This window comes from Chlamydotis macqueenii, chromosome 4 (assembly GCF_036417535.1).
Source record: "Chlamydotis macqueenii isolate bChlMac1 chromosome 4, bChlMac1.mat, whole genome shotgun sequence".
In the NCBI taxonomy this organism is placed as follows: Eukaryota; Metazoa; Chordata; class Aves; order Otidiformes; family Otididae; genus Chlamydotis; species Chlamydotis macqueenii.
In genome coordinates this window covers 64694320-64717071 of record NC_141559.1, presented here as the reverse complement: position 1 = coordinate 64717071, position 22752 = coordinate 64694320, and the positions used below count along the sequence as shown (strand labels likewise).

General features: G+C 37.9%; 1 protein-coding gene across 2 annotated transcripts; it reads left to right on the top strand.

Annotated features, from left to right (window-relative positions):
* The first annotated feature begins 791 nt into the window (after positions 1 to 791).
* ANAPC4 (anaphase promoting complex subunit 4) lies at positions 792 to 22342 on the top strand. 2 transcript variants are annotated; one of them, XM_086746467.1, is made up of 28 exons: positions 792 to 928; positions 1474 to 1579; positions 2652 to 2784; positions 4042 to 4116; positions 4257 to 4283; positions 4392 to 4436; positions 5276 to 5360; positions 5746 to 5856; positions 6431 to 6514; positions 6769 to 6855; positions 7591 to 7655; positions 7749 to 7791; positions 7902 to 7978; positions 8415 to 8515; positions 8595 to 8646; positions 8953 to 9008; positions 10208 to 10254; positions 11208 to 11264; positions 11427 to 11483; positions 12037 to 12130; positions 13444 to 13541; positions 14054 to 14115; positions 14199 to 14237; positions 14328 to 14429; positions 15476 to 15553; positions 16330 to 16500; positions 17752 to 17875; positions 18256 to 22342. In XM_086746467.1, exons 1-28 carry the CDS (start codon positions 821 to 823, stop codon positions 18469 to 18471), a joined length of 2400 nt encoding a protein of 799 aa, XP_086602593.1. In that variant the 5' UTR covers positions 792 to 820; the 3' UTR covers positions 18472 to 22342. The 2 variants fall into 2 exon arrangements, with proteins under 2 accessions (XP_086602593.1, XP_086602592.1); XM_086746466.1 differs by having other exon boundaries at positions 10208 to 10257.
* Positions 22343 to 22752: the final 410 nt, after the last annotated feature.

Below are 22752 nucleotides of genomic sequence, written 5' to 3'. Positions count from 1 at the left end.
AAAAAGAGCTAAGTAAACCACACGCTTGCTGTGTCTTTCTATAATATGACCATTTTTTGTCTTTAGGACTAGCTTTTTGTCTGATTTAGTGAGAGTCTGAGGTTAAGGGCAGAGTACTGCTGAGAGGTGAGGTATTGGTGGACACGGTGTTTTTGTGCTAGGTATTGAGGGAAGTGAGTTTGGGTGACGGGAAGCCACAAATTCTTAGGAATCCAGGCTCTGTTAGTTCCAGTCCTCTGGAATTGAATTTCCTCTTCAAATGGAAAAAAAGCCTAAGAACAAAACAAAAGTAGTACTTCAGAAGCTTAGTGAGTGAAAAAAGTGACCTTATAAGTACGTTTAAGTTTATTTTCAAACTATTTCCACGAATTAAATTTAAAAAGTCATTAATTTTGGATTGGCACTGCTGACAGAGATGGGTTATATTGTGAAAATGGGAATTGAGCATCCGTGCGGCCTATTCGTGGGTGTTAGCATACGAAATCCGACGGTTTGTACTGCAAGGGCCCGGCAAGGGGCACTAGCGCCGGCTCGGGGCGCTCAGAGCCGCGGGCGCTTCTCTCAGCGCCGTGAGGGGAAGGAGGCAGCCCCCGCCGGGGAGGGCCCTTGCCCCAGCGGGCAGGGCGGGAAGAACCCGCCCCGCTCCCCGGTCCGGTGCTGAGGCGCCGCGGCTGCGCTGCCCCACGGCCCAATCCGCGCCGCGGCGGGAAGCGCCGCCTCCGGAAGCCGGGAGCAGAGGGCGGGAGGGCGGCGGTGTTCTGCGGCTGGGGGTGCTCGGTGAGAGGGAAGGGGTCCGGCCGCCGCCGGTAGCTCCGCCGCCATGCCCGCCTTCCGGCAGGTGGGGGAGAAGCAGCTGCCCCAGGAGGTGGTCTTCATGGCCTGGTCCCCAAAAAGGGACCTCATCGCCCTGGCCAACAGAGCGGGGGAGGTGAGCGCGGGCAGGGGGGCCGGGGGGGCCGGGGGCCGTGCCGGAGGCCGCCTCTGTGGGCTGGCGGGAAGGGCCCAGAGCAGGGAAGAGCAGCTGTCTGTTGTGCAGTCACTGGCGTGCCTTTGCAGTTACCTGTGGCGTATTTCTTGTAGGCTTAGCCAAGCATTTAGGAATAGCAGTTTTTTGTTTTTTGTTTTTTTTTTTTTTAATCAAGCTTCTCGATATTTGCTGCCCCTTTCCTTTTTACTTTCTAATTTCCAAATAAATGCACTGATGATACTGTCAGTGCCTGCATCTGTGGGATTTTAAGGTGCATTAAATTTCCTATTTAAATTACATGAAATTTCCTGTTTAAATGAAGTCTGTTTTAAAATATTTTTTTCCCTGGAACTGCTGTATGCGATCACGCATGAAGAGAGACTGTTGTGCTTTCAAGCATTCTTTGCTGGAGAAGCATGAGTAATACCTGATCTTGAACTGATTTACAAACTGGTATTAATGGGAGAATGGGGTTTATTTTTGTCTTCATTGTGTTTGCTTTATAGGTTTTACTTCATCGGCTTGCAAACTTTCAACGAGTGTGGAGTTTGCCTCCAAATGAAAGTACAGGAAAAGAAGTGACTGCTCTCGCTTGGAGACCGGATGGCAAAAGTAACGTCAAGTGACAGGGTTCAATGAAAATCCCACTGGAAAACAGTGAAAGTTGTGGTGACGATACCTCGTATCTGTGAAGGAAATTTCTGAGTAAACCATTTTTTAAGAGAAGGCTGGCTTAATTTTATGTAGGTTTGTTCAAAGTGATAGAGTGAGTTACACTGTTGAAAGCAATTGCAAGAAAGATCTGCAAGGTGGATTTGTGTCCAAAACACCTTTTCGAGGTATAGCAAAACTTTCAGCTCCTAGCTAAGCTGAATATTTTTACATGAATGACAAAATTTATTGTATGAGTAGAGAGAGAGGCTGTCTGGTCAGGGTTGACTGAAGAGCTTAGCTTGTTTAGCATAGACTGAACTTTACTGGCTAAAATTGCTCTAATAATACACCAGAGAGGGAAAAAAAAAGCCTTTTCCTTATCAACAATGTTTAAATTAGTAGCTTAATAAACCCAAACTGGAAATTAGTTAAATTTTTCACTCATTAGAGGCTGGAGAATGGGAACAGTCTGCTTTCATGACATGTGGGTAAAAAATACCTATATAGTTTTATGATGGAGACAGAAGAGTTTAAGAAACTTCTTTCTAAGCTGGTTGCCTGTGATTGATTACAAGGAAGTAGGCCTAAACCCCTTTGCTTGCTGTATGCTTTTATGGATTCATGAAGTTAAGAAAAAGGCGATGCAAAAGTTGCTCAGCAAATCTTAAATTGTATTTTGTTGTAATAAAACACACAAATCTTCCTGGTAAACAGTCTTTGTATATAATTTTGGCCCCAAATTTGGGAAAAAAGCTGAAGCCTCTGCTTTAGTTAGAAGTGTGTTCAGTTCAACATGTAGATAAATAATAGCAGGATCATACCTTTGACTTAAATTTATCACCTAAAATATAGGAGTTCAAACCTTCATTTTAACGAGTGGGTTTGAAAAGAGGATTTGGAAGGACTATAAATAGACAAAGAGAAAATTCTGCCCTGTAGTTGGCTTTGAAGACACGTTATTTTCTAGTTTAGCATAAAGTATAAAGTTTTGCACGTTGGTTATTTATACATTTTACTCATCTTTCTCTAGTTCTGGCTTTTGGCCTTACTGATACCAAGCAGATTATTCTGTGTGACGTAGAAAAACCTGAAAGCTTGCACTCCTTCTCTGTGGACTCTTCTATTACATACATGCATTGGATGGAAGTAACTGAGGAAAGCAGGTGAGTCGGAAAAACTCTGGAAGTAAATTATGGGCTATGTAGTGCCACCTTGCTAATAATTTATACTTAGTGTGTTACAAGCAGTCATACAAAATAATATAATATTATGTAGCTGTGGCTTTTTTTTACTACTTGGCTAAAATTTTCCTTTTTGTTAGAATAGATGCTTTTCCTATGCTTTTTTTTAGTGCTTATCTCTTAGTTTTGTAGTTCTTTAGGTTATATGCAAAAAAATTCCGCATGGTCTTGAGCACCTACCTTTTAAGAGCTGCGTAAGCTAGTGTTTAGCGTGTACAGCCTCTCTTCTGATCAGTTTACTTCCATACCAGTTAATTAAACTAATTATAATAATGTTCTTATGTTAATCTGTTTTGTTAGTCAGAATAAGTATTGTATTTAAATCTTTCTTCACTTCTGTTTCCAAGATTTTTAGTTTGGTGCTTAAATCTTTCACAATGTGCCTTTGGTGTTACATCCAGCCCCACTGTCAATTCTGTTGTGGGTGTACTTGCTTCAGGAAGTCAGATTGCTCCTAGTGACCACGAGCTCTGTGGCATTAGACAATTCTCAGCAGCACTTGTGAGCTGGAGGACATCATGGTCCCTGTTTCTGTGGTCATACAAAAACCTCTTGATATGCATGTTATTGCAGTGCAAGACAATAATTAAATTAAACATTTATTTCTAAAAGGGAGGTGGTGTAAGCCAGACTTGAGGATTTCTCCCTTACCTCCAGAAAATACCAGTCTTAAAATAGTAAGAAAGTATCTGCATCTTAATTCACTCTAGCGTTCTTCTCCTGATGGGGGTAGACTTATGGGGTATCATCCTTCTGGTATGTCGAAGGTGTGGTATTAAGTGTTGCACTTTAGTCTTCCTCTCACTGTAGTGTGTTTTTAGAATGAAGCTTTATTGAGGTACAGGTAGGTTGTACTGCAGGGTTGTTCAGAATTGAAACAGAAAGCCTCAGTCAGTAACTGCGTTACAGATGATGAGGAATTTGGTGGCAAGCTACTGAGCCAGCAGATACAAACTTTATATTCTCCTTCAGTGAAAATAAAAAAGGTTATCAGAGTTCTTTTATTAATTTGATCATTTGATAAATTGTTAAAGGCTCCATAAGGGTTTACCTTCTAATATTTCTGTTTAATATACATCATGCATTGAGTATATGCTGTAACTTTGAAGTTGGAAAGAAATTCTCTTCCCCCTCATTTTTATGGCTTGAGTGGTAAAGACAGTCTGATTTTTTTTTCAGTGTTCTCACTTCCTTTTACAATGCTGAGGATGAATCAAATCTCCTCTTGCCTAAATTACCAGCGCTACCAAAAAAGTAAGCATTATACTGTAAGCTTGAGAAGATACAATTTGTCATTGGTTGTTGTTGTTTTGGTTTTTCATCTTTAATGCTCTACAGATGCTTTGGATTAGATGTCTGCTCATTGTTACTGAGAATAATGATTTTGTTTTCAGTTACAGTACCACTGCAAAAATTTTCAGGTAAGAAATTGTAAGAAATCTCTCTCTTTTTTTTTTTTTTTTTTTTGTGTTATTTTCTGGTATTGAGGCAAGCTGCATAAAGCCTAGTCATATGTTTTGTATTTTCAGTGAAGAAAAGTCAGATGAGATTATGAAGCTTCTGGGTGATGTAAGGTAAATTCCGTTTGTGGATTGTTGTGGTTTTAGAGGTTCTTTTTTTTTCTTTTTTTTTTTTTTTTTTCTTTTTTATATTGGAGAGCATTACTACTCAGTGTAATGCGAGCAAATATGCGTACTTGAAGATGTATGGGTGTATAATAGCAATAGACAACCTCCCTGTCCAAAGTTTAATATTTTAAATGTAGATGAAAAGGGAGAGGTTATAGAGAAGCTTTTTCCTAAGTCACTGTAGTGAGTTGATTTTAATAAGTGAGCAAAGCACAGACCTGTCTGTCTCAGACCCTATTCGAGCTGAGTTTCTGTTTCTGATGCAGTCGTTAGTTGTGGCTGTTCTTTGCTCCTGCATTCATTTCAAATGTTCATTGCCTTTGAGGTTTTGCTGAGGAGTGCCACTGGGTGACTGTGTCAATCTGCATGTAGTTAGGATAAACTCAGGGGAATACAAAAGTAGCTTTGTAAGAGTGCTTTGCAGCATGTGTTGGTAGGTGGGCTGTTGCTAGAAGCTGTTACTTTTTTCTACTGGAAAGTATAAATTTATTGAAGAACAACTTTGTGCCTAAATTGTGTTACTGTTTCCCTGTTCTCTCAGTTAACTTAGGAATTGATACTCTTTCTGTAAATGTTAGAGTAAGGACTTATCAATGAAATCCAAGCAAATAATTTTGGTTTTAAATTCTTTGGATCGTAGGCAGTAGTACAATGTTTCTTTTTGTTCAGTGATTCTTTAGAGGACCTTTAGTAAAGGAATGGAATTTAGGTATTAAGAATTATATTTGTATTCATTAGAATTTGTTTCAATATGCTCATCAGCACATATTCTTCTATTTCTGTAGGCTTAATGCTCTTGTCATTGGTGGCAACTCAGGATTTATTGAGATTTATGCTTATGGAATGTTCAAGATTGCTACAGTAACTGGGGTACGTTCTGTTCCTGCATGTTTCTTCTTTGTAATACACCAAGCTAAGGCTGAATTGAATGAACAAGTAGATATGTATGCTTACACATAAGTGAAACTGGGTTGTTGATGTTTTAAGAAAAGAATAGTTGTTTCTCTCGATTCAGTTGTGTGGTATCGTTGGAAAGACAATCTAGTGATTGCAACATCTCGTTTCAAATGAAACAAAGTTCAACACTAATTCGCAGTGAAAAGAGTGCTTTTGTTCCTGAACAGTAGCTGAAAGTTAGACTTTGTTTTTGTGTGTTGTTGAACGCAGCCTGCTTTGTATGTGAATGTGTTAGAGCGGTAAATACATCTTAGCGGAAATGCAGTATTTCATTGACTTTTAAACTGGAATCCTTCAGGTGGCAGGTTCTTGTCGTGGACTATGTTTGTCTAGTGATTTGAAATCACTATCGGTTATTACAGAGATACGAGACTTGTCAGACAGCGAAGCAGAGATAACATATTTTCAGGCAAGTAAAGTAATTTTAAAATGTTCTTTAAAAGTAAAACTGTGTTTTAAATTACTTTCTGGTAGCTTTATTGCTTCCTCATTATCTGTAGAAAAAAACCACAAACTACTATTTCCAGCCTTTCTGAAATTTGCCCTAATTTAGCTTTTGGATTTATCACGTTAAAATGCAGTTTCACTGATGAACTTGATGATGATGATCTGTGATATTATTTTAAAATATTACTTTAAATATTACATTCATTTATAGTTAGTTATTCAGATTTTCTTCATTCTGCGCACAAAGGCATAGGAGCAATGCTATTGATTATCCAGCCTATTCAGAACAGTCATCCTTAAAAATATTACTGTTAGGACTCCAAAATGAGGAACTTAATTGGGAGTTTTTATGGATGTATTAAAAATATTTATTGCCCCTTTGAATTAAATGCATTTCCCTCTTACAATCAATTTTAAGGAAATGAGAAATGACAGTTTTTCTGTGGGTTCTCCCCATCTGTCTTTTCAGTTCTGTAATCTAAAATTTCTTAAAAGAGAAATCATCTGTTAACTGCTACTTGTTTTGTTTGTTATAGCTGGACACTAGTCTATTATCAAGTTACTTACCTGAGGTGACTCGAATGGCCCGGAAGTTTACTCACATTTCAACTCTGTTACAGGTACAGTTGTATTACAACACCTTTTTAATATCACAGTTCTTACAGGCTTCAATATTCTTAACACAAATAAAATAAATGTTTTCTAGTAGGAAGCTTAAGTTGGTGTTAAGTAAATGTAGAGCTCTAACTTGGAATATGATAATAAATTATATATAGTATCTACAGTATATCTTCTCTTTGGATTGCAACATCCAGTTCTTGCACGTGTTTTGAGTAAAAAGGGAATAACACCAATGCCTGTATTTGTCTTACAGTACATAAAGTTATCGCTGACGTGCATGTGTGAAGCATGGGAAGAGATTTTGATGCAGATGGACTCACGGCTAACTAAGTTTGTACAGGTACTGTAGTATTAACCATTCTTTTGGAAAAATATTTTTTGCAGTTGTCATGGTTTAACCAGGACAGCAGTAGTTCTGTTGTTCGTGTTAACATACTGCATATCTTAATGTTGTTTGAGCATAATGACTCTAGATAACAATCTCTAACTTCAGAGGCAACCTGGAACCTATTGTGTGTCAAGCGCTCTGACGCTAAAGATATCTGAGTACAATCAAGCCTGACTGTACTGTGATACTGTTTTATTTTATTTATTCTAATTTATTCAAGAGTGATAGTTTTCAGCTTGCACAGCTATTGATCAGTTGCTTTCTGTTTGAGGTTGTGTTCTTTATACTTCAGACATTGATAAACTGAATACTGTAAATGTTGAATAACAGCCCACCGGCACTCTCAGCCTGGTTCAGTAGAGTGTGTATGACAGATTAAGATGCTCTTGGATTTGCTTAAATTTTGTGTTTGTTTACCATGGCTAGAAGTGTATTGAATCAAATAATTTAAATTTTTTTTTTTTAACTAGATTCTTGGTTATGGCAAACTGCTTAGAATTTTTACTGGGTAATACAATTGAAAATAACTTTAAATACTAGAAGATTTCCAGTGGTCAGTAGTCTGATTTCAGCATGCAAAGATATGGGTAGTTTTTCCGACATACCTTAATTGAACTGTTTGTGAGATTATTTGGTAGCCTGGATTTAATTTCTTTACCAATCTATTTCAATCATTTTGACTGACAGGAAAAGAATACAACCACTTCTGTTCAGGATGAGTTTATGCAGCTGTTGTTATGGGGCAAAGCAAGGTAGTTACTGTTGTTTTATCTGAGTATACATTTGCATTTGATATTGAAATACAAAATGAATGCATCTTTGATTCTCTCTTCCATCCCCTTTAGTCTGGAACTTCAGGCGTTACTAATGAATCAACTGACGGTAAAGGTATGTTAATATTTTTTAACATATTAAAATAACCTATTTCAATATATTTTAATCACTATTGTGTTGAATTAACAGAACATCATTATATGTTTGTATTTCTTCTTTAACAGGGTTTAAAAAAACTCGGGCAGTCCATAGAGTCTTCCTATTCCAGTATACAAAAGTTGGTCATAAGTCATTTGCAGAGGTAAGTCACAGAATGTCCAATGAATTATAGGTAAAACAGCAGATTATATGCTTTGCTAAAAGACAGTATGCTGTATTGGTGGTTCTTTCTATGTAGGTGTGCTGACGCGGGGACCATGATCATGCCCAAATGTACTAATTTACTTTTGGGTAGTGGAGACCTATTGAAGTATTTTAAACAATCACCATGATACATCACCTACATATCACTGCCTGGTGTGTTTAAAGGATATATGCAAAATATTCAGACCAACTTTGTGTGGTGGTTTAAATCATTAGGACAGTATTTACTTTTCTGTGGGGTGATACTTTAACTCTTATATGCCAGACCACCTTATAAAGCTCTCCACTTTGCACATTAAATGACAAAAATGTAGCGTGCAGTGAATTTCCGAAGGGTGACTAAAAGATCATACTTCTTTACTCTGCTTTCCTAGTGGCTCTGAGGCACTGTTATACCATTTGAGTGAATTGAAGGGAATGGCTTTATGGAAACAAAAATATGAATCTCTGGGATTAGATGCATCTGGAATTGAAGGTACAGTGGTGTGTGTGCTCCTTACCCACTCTGATTTCACTTTTGAAAGCTAAATAATAATGGTTAGCTCTTTTTGCAGAGGCTATTACTGCTGTTGGTTCTTTCATCCTGAAAGCAAATGAGCTGCTTCAGTAAGTATAAAGTCTGGAGAATTTAAAAAACATGCCTGTTGAGTCTCATATCTAAAGGGAAGCATGTGGCTGGGTATAGAGGAAACTGGGAGAGCAAGGCCTCTTTTGGTAGTGAGCTTTTATCTTGTCTCACTGCATCTCATCTAACTCCTAGCCCAAGAACAGTCTTTCTTAGAAAGTTGCATTGGGCATTTTTTAAAAAAGCTGATAGCACTTGCAGGCCTTTTGGTAGTAAAGATGGGACTTAAGCCTGGAGCAGCCTGTGATGTTTAGATCTGGTAATTTCTTTTCTTGTTTCTTGCTCAGAGTTATCGACAGTAGTATGAAAAACTTCAAAGCATTTTTTCGATGGCTGTATGTTGGTAAGCTTGATGACACAGTAAGCATCCAGTATCTGTTTTGTATTGTAAGCATTTAAATGTTGACAAGTAATTAAGCCAATCTTAGTTATAACCATCTATTAATTTCTGTCATAGAAAATTTCTGGACATCTAAAAGGTTACAGTTGATGAGACAAGAATAATTATAATAAACACACAGATAATAAATTTGATAGTTCTCAATTAAACTTAGTTTGTGTACAGTGCGTATTTTATATACTTATCCTGTAATGTTACTCCAAACTGTTGTGCGCTTTGTGAGCAATTTGCTCGTCTTGACTTGGAGAAATTCGAGGACTTTATTTAGTTTACACCAAATGTGAGCTATAGCCTGACTCTCCTTTACTCTGCCACTTGCGGTTTTCTCCTGTGTAGACCTAGTTAGCTGTAAGGTTATACACACGTGTAAACAGTCTCTGAATGTCCGCATGCACTTAGTGGCCACTTCCGATTGTAGCTGGGTAGCTGCAGGTAAAATGTTAGAAGGAAGTGCAGAACACTGTATTTTAGCCTGCTTGTTTTTATAAAATGGTTATGAATAGGTTTATAACTTTTAATTGATCTTTTTTAGAGCTACTTTACAAAAAACTAAGCAGTCTTACCAGATAATGTAACAACATCAGAAATGCAATGTTAGCACATAGTAGCAGGAATATAATAATTTTAATTTTAAAAATTGCAGAAAGCAGAACTCTTAGTTCTCTGTCTTAACATTAGATCTTTAATTATTTAAATGTTCAATGTCTTTCTATGTGTTGAAATGAAGCAGACAACTGTTTATCCAAGCCTCACTGATTTAAAATGACTTCTGTGCAATTCTCTTAAAGCACATTATTCTGGGCATGACAGTATTCATATATTTTATATATATCCGTTTTACTACTCTTTGTGCATGAATGAATTCTTATGAACCCTTTTTATAATCTTATCTCAGTCATGTAGAGGGTACAGTGCAGTTGGAAAAGATTAAAGACAAAAATTCCTCAGGATTTGTATTGTAAGCTAGTGGGGCAAGTGAGGCTTAATTTCAGTCTCAATTCATAATTCTTCATTCCAGATTCTTTTGCTTCTGACAAATTAATCTTTCCTATTTTGTCAGCAGTGTTTATTTACATAGAAAATTAAGAATATTAGGAAAGCATATTCATATTAATGCAGTAAGAATATATTTTTTCCCTCAGCTATGTTGAGGATGTCAGAAGATCATGTGCTTCCAGAGCTGAACAAGGTAGTAGTAATATTTTCTGATAAATGGTGGTATACTATGTTTTGTGCTTGACTTGAAGAGCAAGAGTAAAGGTTTATTTTTGTTCCAAAACTTAAAGGATAATGACTGCGTCATTTCTTTGACAAAGTTGTTGCCTGCAGATTCACATTAATATACTGTCTTGCATGAACTATTTTTTCTCTTTTCCTTGTTAATGCTACTCTTTTTAGTACACTGTAAGTGAATGTGAGACCTCTGTGTACAGCAGCTCTTTAAATGCCCTAAATGACTAAGTTAACTGGAATGGGATTTTAACATCTTTACCAATGCCCTGGTAGAGGAGGTGGAATGCACCTGCATCAGATTTGCAGACACCATTACACCGGTGAACCAGTTAATGCGCTCGAGGGCAAAGGTGCCTTCCAGAGGGAAATGGGTAGGCTAGAGGAATGGACAGATGAGGACCTCGTGAAGTTTATCAAGGACAAATAGAAGAGTCCTTTAGAAGAGTAACCCCCTGAAACTGCAGAGCGGGGCCCCAACTGGCATGGGGAGCAGCTCTGCTGGGTTGGACTTTTGGGGACGTCAGTGGGCGCAGGCTGGGCACGAGCCAGCAGTTTGCCTTGGCAGACGAGGCAGCCAAGAGTAACCAGGGCTGTACTAACAGCAGCACAGCCAGGAAGTCAAAAGAAGTAGGTATCCTCCTTATTTAGCACTCATCAGACTGCATCCGGAATACTTTCTCCAGTTTGGGCCCCTCCTATACAAGACAGATGTGAATAAACTGGAGTGAGTTCAGCAGAGGGCTCCCAAGCAGGTTGGAGGCTGGAGCACTTGCCCTGTGAGGACAGGCTGAGGGAGCTGTGCTTCTTCATCCTACAGAACATGTGTTCTGTGCTCATTGAAATGTATTTCTTATCCTTTGCTTTTCTCACCGTTTTTTGGTTGGTTTTTTTTTTTTCTTTTTCTTTTAGATGACTCAGAAAGATATCACATTTGTTGCTGATTTTCTTACTGAGCACTTCAATGAGGTAAGTTATAATGGTTTGCCAAGTACAGCATCTGACTGTATTTTTGCTGGCAAGAATTGAATCTGAAAAATCCTATAATAAAATAATTCAATCATCTTTTTGTACATTACTTTTCATTAACTTTGTGTTTAAATAATGGTTTTGTTTGCATTATTTTTTCAGGCACCAGAACTTTACAATCGTAAAGGAAAATACTTCAATGTGGAGAGAGTTGGCCAGGTAAAGAACTAGGAAGTAAATGCAAAAAGAATAAATTAGAAAATCCTTAGATGGAGAAGCTTTTAAAGCTTGCCCACTTTTCTTTTCTGTCCCTTTTGCTCCGTGTTGCACATTCCACTAATGGTAATGGAGAATATTTTAATTATTTTCCACTTTTACTAAGAGAAGGAGTGTTTAAAAACATATCTTATAGTTTTACCTTACACATGCTGTACTTTTAGGAAAAGGATGAAACTTCTTTGCAGCTAGCGATAGTAGTGTAAAACTGAAATGTATTTGTTGTCTTTATGCCATTAATCACTGGATTTTAAAACATTTGTGCTCAAATTTGATTTAAAAATCAGTTTCTTATGGAAATAATCACTATATGATCTTAGACGATAGTTGTTTTTTCTTGCTGTTTTAAGAAGGGATAGAATATTTAGTTTTAAGAGTAGATCATGTTAAATTAAGGAGAAATGTTTAACAGACTCATGAGGGGCAATTTTGGAAGTGAATTCTAATGTCCCTTATTCTTGAAATGCCATCTTACAGATGTCTGTTTCTTTTCTAGTATTTGAAAGATGAAGATGATGACCTTGTATCACCACCTAATACAGAGGGAAACCAGTGGTTTAACTTCCTTAAAAATAGTACTCATCTTAAAGGTAATGTGTGCTTTAGTGAAAAGTAAAAGTGAATCAAAGATATGCATAGCATGTGACAAATGTAGAAGAGTAATCTTTTTTCATGTTTACAAGTTATTTCTATAGTGTTAGTCATGGGTCTCCACCTGAGTAGAACAAAATAAATGAGCCTTGTTATTTTGTACAGGTTTTATGTAGCTGTTTACCCAGTCAAATACTATTTTCTGGGTATTAGGAGTTTCCTACTTATTTTGTACCAGTCTCAGAAGTGTTGGCTTGGAAGGAATCTCAGGAGATGTCCATTTTAGGAGGATTTAATTCCAGTTCCAGGAAGTAGTAATTACACGTAGGTCATACATGGGGAAGTGTCCTAACTTGTTCTCTTTGACTGGAGTCTGAGACTGTTTTGTTAATTAGTGGTAAGAGACTATAACAAGTTGGTGATGAAAATGATTCTTGTTTAACGTTAGAAACCATAGACTGTAAAACTTCTACACCATAAGCTGTCTTGTAGCAGACTTTACTATAGCTGCCTTTTGCTGCCTATTTAATTCAATAAAAAGGAGGGACATGGTAGCATTTTTGTTTGGAGAAGTAGTATTTAGAAAATCTGTTTTTAGACATAGTTTGAAAATATGCTTTTTGCTTGAACAAGATATTTTATTACAGCTGCGTCTCTAGCTGTCTCTGTCTCTTGGGTAAATGCAATTCTCTGTTTTTGCAGTTTTGACTGGACTATGAAGAACAGTTGAAGGGGCTGGCAGGCCTCCATTTGATTTATTTATCCCATTTCATACTGTAATCCAGTTAGTTACTTGAGTTAGAATTTATAATTGGGGATCAATTTAGGTGATCACCTAAACCAACCAAAGCAGGGCTCATTTTGAAGCTAGGCTGGGTTGCTCAGGGCTTTATGCAGTTGAGTCCTATACGCCTGCAGGGATAGAGACCTTGCAGCCTCTCTGGGCATCCTGCTCCAGTGACTAAGCAGTCCTTGTAAAAACCTTTTTCCTTGTATCTGATTGGGATTTCCCTTGCTGGAGCATATGACACTGACATCTTCTCCTCTCCCTGTGGGCAGCTTTGAAAATCGTATCTTCTGTAACTCTTCTTTAGGCAGCTGAAGAGACTAATGGGTTCCTCCTTGTTCGCCCTTGCTTCTCTAGGCTGAATTGAACCAGTCCTTTCAAGTTCTTCTTATAAAGTGTGTGCTCTAGCCCTGCAACTATCTTATTGTTTCTCCACTGGACTCATTCCAGTTTGTCGCTTTAATAAGTGTAGCATGTTTTTATAGACATACAAGCATTTTAAAAATGAACTTTATCTATTTACAGAAAGTCCACTTCTGTTTCCCTACTATCCTGAGAAATCACTGCATTTTGTCAAAAGGCAAATGGAAGGGGTCATTGATCAGTGTTTACAAAAGCCAGCTGTAAGTTCTATTTATATAAAAGATAATTTGCTTTTAAGGGTAGCAGTCAACTGAAGATATTAGTCGTGCTTAGTCAGGTCTGAAGTTTGCCTTTGAGTGCCTGCAGCTTAGGTGGTAACGTGTAGCCCAGCTTCTCCACTGCCAGAATGTCTCAAGCCTTTGGTGAGGGAGACCGTAGTGGGGAATTTTTTTTGTTTCGCGTTTTCTGTTTTCACATTATTGAGATCTATTTTTAATGTTGATTAGCTTGGTGTACGTGCTGTGTACGAGATAACTATGTTAGTTGGCAATACGTTAATTCATATATTATGAAGAAACACAAGAGAAGTGTATCAAGTGACAGTAGTGTTTGCATTAGGGATGTTTATTCCAGCATAAATATTGGTGGATTTTTTTTTTTCAGATGTACTCAGGTGCTTTTGTTTGTTTGTTTGGGTTTGTTTGTCTTAAAACCAGGTATAATTATGAATAACTGCCTATATTTTTTGACATATTTTTGTTGTATTTGTTAGGACGTAATTGGAAAGTCAGTGCATCAAGCAGTCTGCATGTCTCTCTACAAAACTTCTCAAAGGTATTTCCTTACATTATTTCTATAGCTCAGTTTCACAAAATTACAGTAGCATTTTATAAACTGTTTTGATTTTTCCTTTTCAGTGAAGATTCTACACCTCAATTATTTAAACTACCATTTCTGTAAGTATGCTGCTATTATTCCTTGTTCTCTGTCACTTAGCAATTACTAAAACTTGACCTAAATTTTCATTTCTTCCTCCCACATTACAGGTGGAATGACAAAACATCCAATGTACATTATGTTCTCTTCACCATATTAGAAAATTCTATTTCTAAAATATACATTTTGAGGAGGCATACTGATACTTCCAGGTAAGACAAACTGATTTGCGAGCTTTGGCACTTAGGTACAGAGGCAATTACAATTTGAACCTTTTTGTAAAAAGAAGGAATGAACAGCATGAATACAATCTTTCTTGGATGCTAGAAAAAATGAGGAGCACACTAGGAAGCATGGTAGGAAACGGCAGCAGGAGTTTCCTACCGTGAACACAAGATGGTTTTAGGCTTAAGAGAAAAAAATCAGGGCCCCTTAGTTCTGCTCCTCACAGAATTGCTTGCTTGTGCAAACTTGTGAAAAATTACAGGGAATCATGCTTTCAGTGTTGCTCTGTCTTACTGTAAATATTCTGTGATTAATCCTTTGCAGCCTGTAATTTAATACTCTAAGGAAAATGGGAGGGGGACTCATAGGTGCAGCAAATAGACTACATCTCTTTTGGATGTAGATTTGTGTACCTTCAGGAGTTTCTGTGTCCAAGATGCAATTTGTCACTACCTAGCTGTGCTGTTTAAGATGCATTCTGTCAGTGGGATCACTGAAATGACATGGGTTTATGAAACAACAAAAACTCCTCCTGCCTGTAAAATACTAGTTTTTATAATCTATGTCATTTAATTTGAGGACATAATGAACTCTGATAGGAGTGGGAATTTTTAAAGCCATTTTACTGCTGAAGAAAACAAGGTGAAGCTATATTTTGTGTTTACAGTTGAGAGCTGTTGCTGCTGAAATTACCATTTCCTCCCTCATTGATACCTAAAACAGTCTCAGCTCTTTGTCTGTAGACTTGAGTAACACGTAGCTTAATGAACGTGAGACTGAGTTCAGCAAAGAACTACTGTATCCCACAAGGAGTCGCAGTTTCCCATTTGATTCCATTAGTAACGTTTTGCTGAGGGGCAGAAGAAATCAAAAGGTTCTCATCGGCCAGTTAACATCATTTTGAGATGTAGCCATGGATTGTACTAAGCTTAGACAGGCTTACACTGTCTCCTGCCGCAGTTGCCATTAGAGGTTTTTGACTCTCTGTGAATAGAAAAGTTAGTCACAGAGATAATGAACACCGTTCTTCTAGGTCTGTCAGTAATGGAATTCTTGCAGTAGAGTTTGGAAACTTCTTGAACAACAGTATAAATGAGAGCTCGGACTCCAGGTCAGTATATTTGATTTTTCTTCCAGAACTGCAGGTTGCTAAGTTGAAGACCATGTTTTTTTAGTATTTATTTACATTAAGTTAACTTCTCAGGCATTATAGTTTGGCTTTTATCCTGCAAGTTACTACTTCAGATGCTGGACCAGCTTGTAGTCCCTGTGTGAGTCAGGCTATGAGAAATTGCACAGGTGCATGAAGCTGCAGAATTTTGGGAGTCTTATTGTGCACTTCATCTTAAAGTCAAGTAAATGTAGTTTTCTTGTTGAAAACTAGAGCTTCAGCACATGTCCAAGAAACAAAGCTAGCTGGAAGCAGCTCTTGCTTTTATCTGTTGTGTTCCTTAAGTAAGATGGAGTGAGACTTGATATGCCTGAATGACGACATCTTAGAAGGCATGGCAGACTAAGCTCATCCTTTTCATGTAGAAGGGCCAGATGCAATTGCCCTCAGTATCTTCAGTTGTGTTTCTAAATTTTCTTTGGTGTTTGTTTACTGTTTTTGTTTTCATTTCACCTGAAATGAGAAAAAATAAGATTGCTAGTAAGTTTAAGTTTTTGTAGTTTTTTTCCCCCTTTTCAGAACAATTTTTCCTGCTTGATATGGGAGTCTACCATGGTTATGGCTGTCTTTCAGTGTCTTAGCTTTTTTATTGTTTACAGTAAAGCTTGCTGTTAACTACTGAATACTTTTTAACATGAATGCTGTGCAACTTAAAAATATTTTAGTTCTGTATTCACTTTTATTCCTTGATGCTTTCTAATTTTTTTTTCCTGTAGATGCTACAGTTGTTTAGATGCACACTTCTATGATGATGAGACTGTAACTGTAGTTCTGAAGGAGAGCGTGGAACAGGAGGGGAAGGAGAGAGTCTTGGCTCAGCTGCCATTATCTTCAGTATACACAGATGAGGACCAAGATAGGGAATTCATCTGGGATTCTACTAAAAGGTACTGAAAAACTTTGAGCAAGTCTGAAAATGCAGAACTAAGAAGCAGATTAAGGAAATATTCTGTGTACAGTTACTCATGCTTTGTGTGTGTATGTGTAAATATTTTTGAGACAAAAACTTTTTGTGCCAAGGAGTGGAATGGGGAGATGGAAGCTTCCTAAACAGTTTTGTTGTTGTTGTTTGGAAGTTGGTGTTAATTTTGCTTTCTTGAAACTGAAAGTTTTGAGACTTTCTTGACTCTGACTACCTGTGTACATGATTGTCATAAAATGGGAGGACCAGTTCAAGACATCTGTCAAATCGGAAATCTTCTTTTCTTTAGAGAATGCTAACTTTGCTGGTCAGAGTAGTTGAATTTAGGATGTTTTCAGCATATTTGCTCATACACCTCTGCCTTGTATTAAGTATAGCGAGATATTTCTTCATCTTTCCCCTGGTAGTCACACTTACAACTGTTGTCAGCTTAGCCTTGAAACATCAGAATTGGTGCACCTTTCTGTGTTAGCGTAGGGAGAGGAGAGTATCTGGGGACCATGAACAGACACACACACACACAGAAAATGTGAATGTAGTTCAAGTGGTGAATCCAGTGTTTTTGTTGTTGTGCCTCACTTGCTTTTTCTTTTTTCTCCTTAATGCCTCTCTGGTGGATTGCTTAAGATATATTTTTATCTCAAAATAAAGAGCCATACTGAACTGTACTTTTTTTTTTTTAATTCCGCAAATAAATTGTGTATTGAAGAATGAAGAGAAAATATTAAAAACAAGTTCAAACTAATCCTGGCCACTGTAATAGGCAGGGAGTTCCTTCATACAGTCCCTACGAGAGGCGGTGAACTGAAGTGATACGTCTTTGAAAGGTCGCGGAGACCAAACTTTTATGTAAGTGGAGGCACCACCTCCAGGTCGTTGTTCCAAAACACCTCTTCTTGCAGGGGGGATGTTTGAAGAAAGGCCATCCTCATCCTGCTGCTGCAGGTGTTACTTGTGGGAAGATTAGGCTTTACAGAACTCCCTTCTTACCTGCTGTAATCTTTTACCTCAGTTGAAACATGCTGTGTCTCCACAGTTGGATCCCCTGCTCTGGAATATCTACATCAGAGTTATGATGGTTTCAGATGTCTATCTGCTTGTTACATATGATATAATAAAACTTAGACATTAAAAACTGGACTGACTGAGGTTTTTCTTAGTACTGGAATTGCTTCTTATGTACTAGTGTTGTGCTTTTCTTCTTGGCTATGTGCAGACTAGATGAGCAAAGTGGTGAGATATCCACGCGTACTGTCTTCTTGGAGAATCAGTGGAGAGTGCTGGAGAATATGAAAGCTCAGTATGTTGCTGTAAATGGCATTAGAAAAGTTTCCTGTGTGGTAAGTACAGTATCTGTGAACAAGCCTGTAAACTATTAAAGTAAACATGCTATGACTGCAGATAGTGATAACCTGTTCCCATTAATATAGCGAGGTTTATCAAAACTTTTTTTTTTTTAACAAATAGATTATTTTCTCATAATCTGTTGTAAGTGTATCAGGATACAGTCATACGTCTCATAACACGACATGGAAAAACTTTAACAGAAGTTAATAGATCTACTTACTTTACTTTTCAGCCTGCAGAGCGATAAAAAGTGTTTAATTTTCTCAATTACCTCAATTTCAAAGATAAAAGCTATTTTCAAAGCTGTTGGTTGACACTTAAAATGGTCTTGTTGCTTTTATTTATTAATGGAAATTTCTTAATGTCTCCGTAGCTAAGTTCAAATCTCCGTCATGTGAGGGTGTTTGAGATGGACGTAGAGGATGATGGGGAAGTTGAGGAAGAAGAGGAAGAAGAAACAACTCAGATTGCAACTGGGGAACCTGATGAGTTAAATCAGTCTGCAGAGAACCAGGGCAGTGTGTGTGGTGCATCTGCTGAAGAGCTACCTGATGAAACTGAAGAGCATGAATCAAGTCTGGATCCTTGACATAGGCTTTTGTAGTGGTACAGGGACAAGACTTTAATCTAACTTCAGACTGCTGAGATGATGTATCCTGCGCCTACTCAAGCAGCTGTAGTAGGATGTTATGTGTCGGAATTCTATATTGCATCTCAGCTAAGACTGTGTTCTAGAGTACTTTTATTTGACCCTTTGTTGTCTGGCACATGGTTTGGTATGAACTAACTTTCATTGCGAGCTTTTCCACTTGCTATTTTTTTATCGGTGAGGAGAAAAAGAAATACCAGCTGATGTTTTTGCAGTTAACCTGTTCAGTCTTGAATACTGTTACTATGATAAAATGAACTTGTATGTGAAAACAACAAAACTCAGGACCAAATTATTTTCTTCTCAGACTTCATGTTTTAGTAATGGGTACACAAGCTTCCTGTAGAGCCAAAGTTTAAGAGTGTGTATGGCCAACACAAAGGTTGCAGATCAGCATAAGACTAGTTAGACAATAAAATTTAGCAATTGTTACTTAAATACATACTTTTAAAAACTCTTTTGGTAACATCTGTCCTCAGTAACACAGTATTTCAATCTGTAGTTCTTTAGTCCTCAGTGCAAGATTTGTGTGTGTGTGTGTATGTTTTGTGAAACGCTTGCATGTGTCAGCCTGCCTAGTTTCTGTGAGATTGCTGCTGAATGTCTTCTCCGTCTGGTATTTTGGTAAAGAAAAGTTACAATAGAGAGTATATTTTTTTTGCTCTGATGCGGCATTGCATGTTGTGCATAGGCTTCAGCATAATCATGTTCCTTGCTAATTTATATATTGCTCTAGGAGTGGTGTAGTGCTAAGCAGCAGAAGTTAGAAACAGTATTTAGAAATCTAAAGTGTTTTCTTCTTCCCTACTAGCTGTTAGAGTCTTAACTGACTCAAAACTCAGCTCTTTGAATGAACACTACTGCTAAACACATGATCTTCCTTCAGAGTAGTGAGCATACCTTGCGTTTGTGAAGAGGACTGGGTCTTATGCATGTGCTCTGTTCTGTACTTCAAAAATAAACAAATCTTCTGAAACTGCTATTTGCAAAAATCAAACACTATACTTATTTCAAAAGAAGAGGAAGAGGATATGCCATTTATAAGTAACTTTTTTAACGTGAACTTTTGAAGTTTTTGGACTGTTTGGGGGAGACTGTTGTAAACAAAGCTGTTCAGTTTTGAGAGAGACTTCTTTTTTCCCTTCCTTACCAACCTGCTTGAAAACTGCTTGCTGTTCAGCGTTCTCATCTAACAGATGCTAATGACTGAAGGCACAATGAAGCTGTAGGACAGGAGGGGCAGAAATGCCCATGCAAAAGTGCTGTGGATTTTCTGTGTAGAGCAGTTACTCTTCATGAGAAATTGCTGACCCACTCAGCTGAAGCCTGGCCTTGTGTTCTTCCAGGAAACTTTTACTTCTGGTCTAATTCAAGAATTGTCACACTAGAATGCTTGGAAACAATTGTTTTGCTGTGCTTTCTGCTAAGTAGTTTTAGTCCATGGGCATATGGAAATCTGATCTGTCCTGCCCGTAATTGTTTCTGAATTTGTGTTGATAGCAGGTGTGTCCCGCACCACAGGCACATGCCCTTCAGAAATCCTGCTGAGGTTGTTCTGTGCATCTTTCTAGTCCAGTCTTGGATATACTTGAGTCAGTGCGAGTTTTGTTTCTCACTTGGATAAGTGTGTGTGCACTTTCTACATTTCACAGTGACACAATATGAATACACCTGTTTAGGTGAGTGCTCCTGAATGCAGTGCTGATTCCTTCTGCCAAACTTATTTTTATTTTGCTGTCAAATTTTTATAATAATAAATATGTCAGTAATGCGTTTGTGCATCATGTTTTCAGAAGGATGATAGGAAATACTTGATCTATAAATTTTTCCGGATTTTGGTGGTATCTGGACACACTGATCTCACTTGGCATGTTGATCCTTTTTCATCACTCTTTTTTTTATGCTAACTGGAGGCTCATTCAACCTTTTTTCTGCAGTGATTTCTCATTCTTCCTTGACAGCTTTGTAGTCAAAAGAACTTTTATATTCTAAGCGAGTGTGCACACAATCTACTCTTTGTAATACTAGTCTTTAGGTCTCTTAAGAATCACTTACTGCTGCATCTTTTTAAATGTCTGCTGGTTTGTATGCAGCATTTCTAGTTTTTTAAATATCTTGGGCAGCTTTTCTTTTATTTTCTGCTGTTCACCTTGTGTAATCCATTTTCCAGACTTTTCCTATGCCTTTTCTGCCTGATCTCCGTGACTTGAAAACTTGCCACATTGCAAAGTGTCTGCTTCAATCTCTCACCAGTTGGTGCTGTTTTGCTTCACAAGGTGGGTATGCCATGGTACCGTTGCATCCCACTTACACAGATTTCATTGCACGCTCGCACCTGCCTTCATAAATGACCACTTCAGCTACTCAAAAAGACAGGAGATGGATGGAGAGAAATAGTGAACAAAAACTTGCTTTAGTTAACTCTTTCTTTTTGCAGAGAGGAGAAGGGATGTGTATTTTTGTAATAATACCTACAGTTGGTCCTAATGCTGCTTGTCTTTGACAAATCTACTTAAAAAAGCTTTAAACCTGTATGTAAACCTTGACAGAACAGGAAAGCTCTCTCCATAACTACTTAAGTTCTTTAGTAAGTTTCTGTGGCCTGTGTTAATATCTGTAGTCAGAGGTGGCTCGTGTCTTGTATATACTGCAGAAATATTTGAGATCTGTCTTGCTGCCTTAAACTAGCTGTTGCTCCTGGAGTTGTAACTCTAATCTAATTTCTTGCTTCACAAACTGGTTTAAGGGAGAGTTGGCTTAGCTTGTGCCATGGAGCAATGGTAGCAGTCTAAGAAGGACATTTTGGAGAGGAGAAGGAAGACTTCATCATGGATCAGTTCATAAGCAGTAAGAGAATGCATATGAATGAGGAGAGAGGATTAAAGGAATTGTCACAGGGTGAGTTTCAAGGGGGGAGGTGAAAAATGACATAGGGATCTCTGTGTAGAATGCTACTGGGGAGGAATTCTAAGGAGAAAAAACAAACAAACCCGTACCACCTCTGGAAGTGGCAGAGAAGAAATGCCTCTTGTAGATGAATAAAATGCATTTAACTGTACCTCTAGGTTAAGGAATAGAGCTACTAGCAAACCAGTCTGGAGACCATTTGTGCCAGCAAAGTCCAGGATTGAAGTAAGTTATAGTGGGATATAAATGCAGAGTGGGTGTTCCAGCATTCTTCCCCCAGGGGTATTATAGGGCTACTGCTCCTGGCTGGCTGTTTTACAGTTCTGCTGGCAGCTTCCTGCAATTTATGTAATTATGCCTGATCCTGTAAATAAGACCTTGGGTGGTTTTCTGCAGTTCTCACACTTGATCTAGGAGAAGTAGTAAAGAATCCTATCAAGTTTAGTTCTTACAGTTCTCCCCAGGAGCCCTACCTGCTAGAATGAGCTTATTCTTACTAAGAGAAAAAGGAAAGGGCCTAGTGTACGAAATAAAAGACTATTTTCAAATCCATACTTTTACTGTCATACAAAAGGAATTCAGTCACATGTCAGCAGAGCTGACATGTTGGATCTGGTGTTGGAGTTCTCTTAGTATGTCATTGAATCTGTTCTGCTTTGAACAAACCAATTATTTGTTTACTTGACTGAAAAATGTTTGATTCTACAGTCTGGATTAGAGTATGTGCTAGCCAGCTGAGAAGATGAGGTTCAAGGCCTTCTTCCAAAGTGACCAGAAAATAGGATTTGAAAAAAAAACCCCTTATTTTTCTTACCCTGGTGATTCTTTTACTAATTTAGAGGTGCAATAATTTTTCCTTGCATATTTTTTTCTTTAAGTATTAAAATAAAGTCTTCAGAGATTGATTTTGCTTCTTGTAATTCTCAAGAGAATTCATATATAAATTCTGTAGTGAAGACTTGCTCTCACATGCACTGAAAATCATCTCTTAAACAGCCACTACTGATAAGACCCACAAGGACTAAGGTAAGGTAATGTTCAGCTGGTCACATGTTTATTTTAGGCTGTTGAGATAACCTACAATTTCCTGAGGATAACACAAAGACCAGTGCTTTCAAATGCTGCAATAATCTGAGGAACAATAAACTATCTTTCCGTATGTTGAATTAATTGTATTCCCTTTATAGTGGAATCCTGCTAGACTAGAAGCAAATGGAGAATGCTTTTTGCTTTCTCTTTTAGAAATGTGTGGTATTTGTGGTGCCCCCTCTCTTGCTGCTAATCTGTACGAGGCTCGGTGCTCCAGCTACTTAG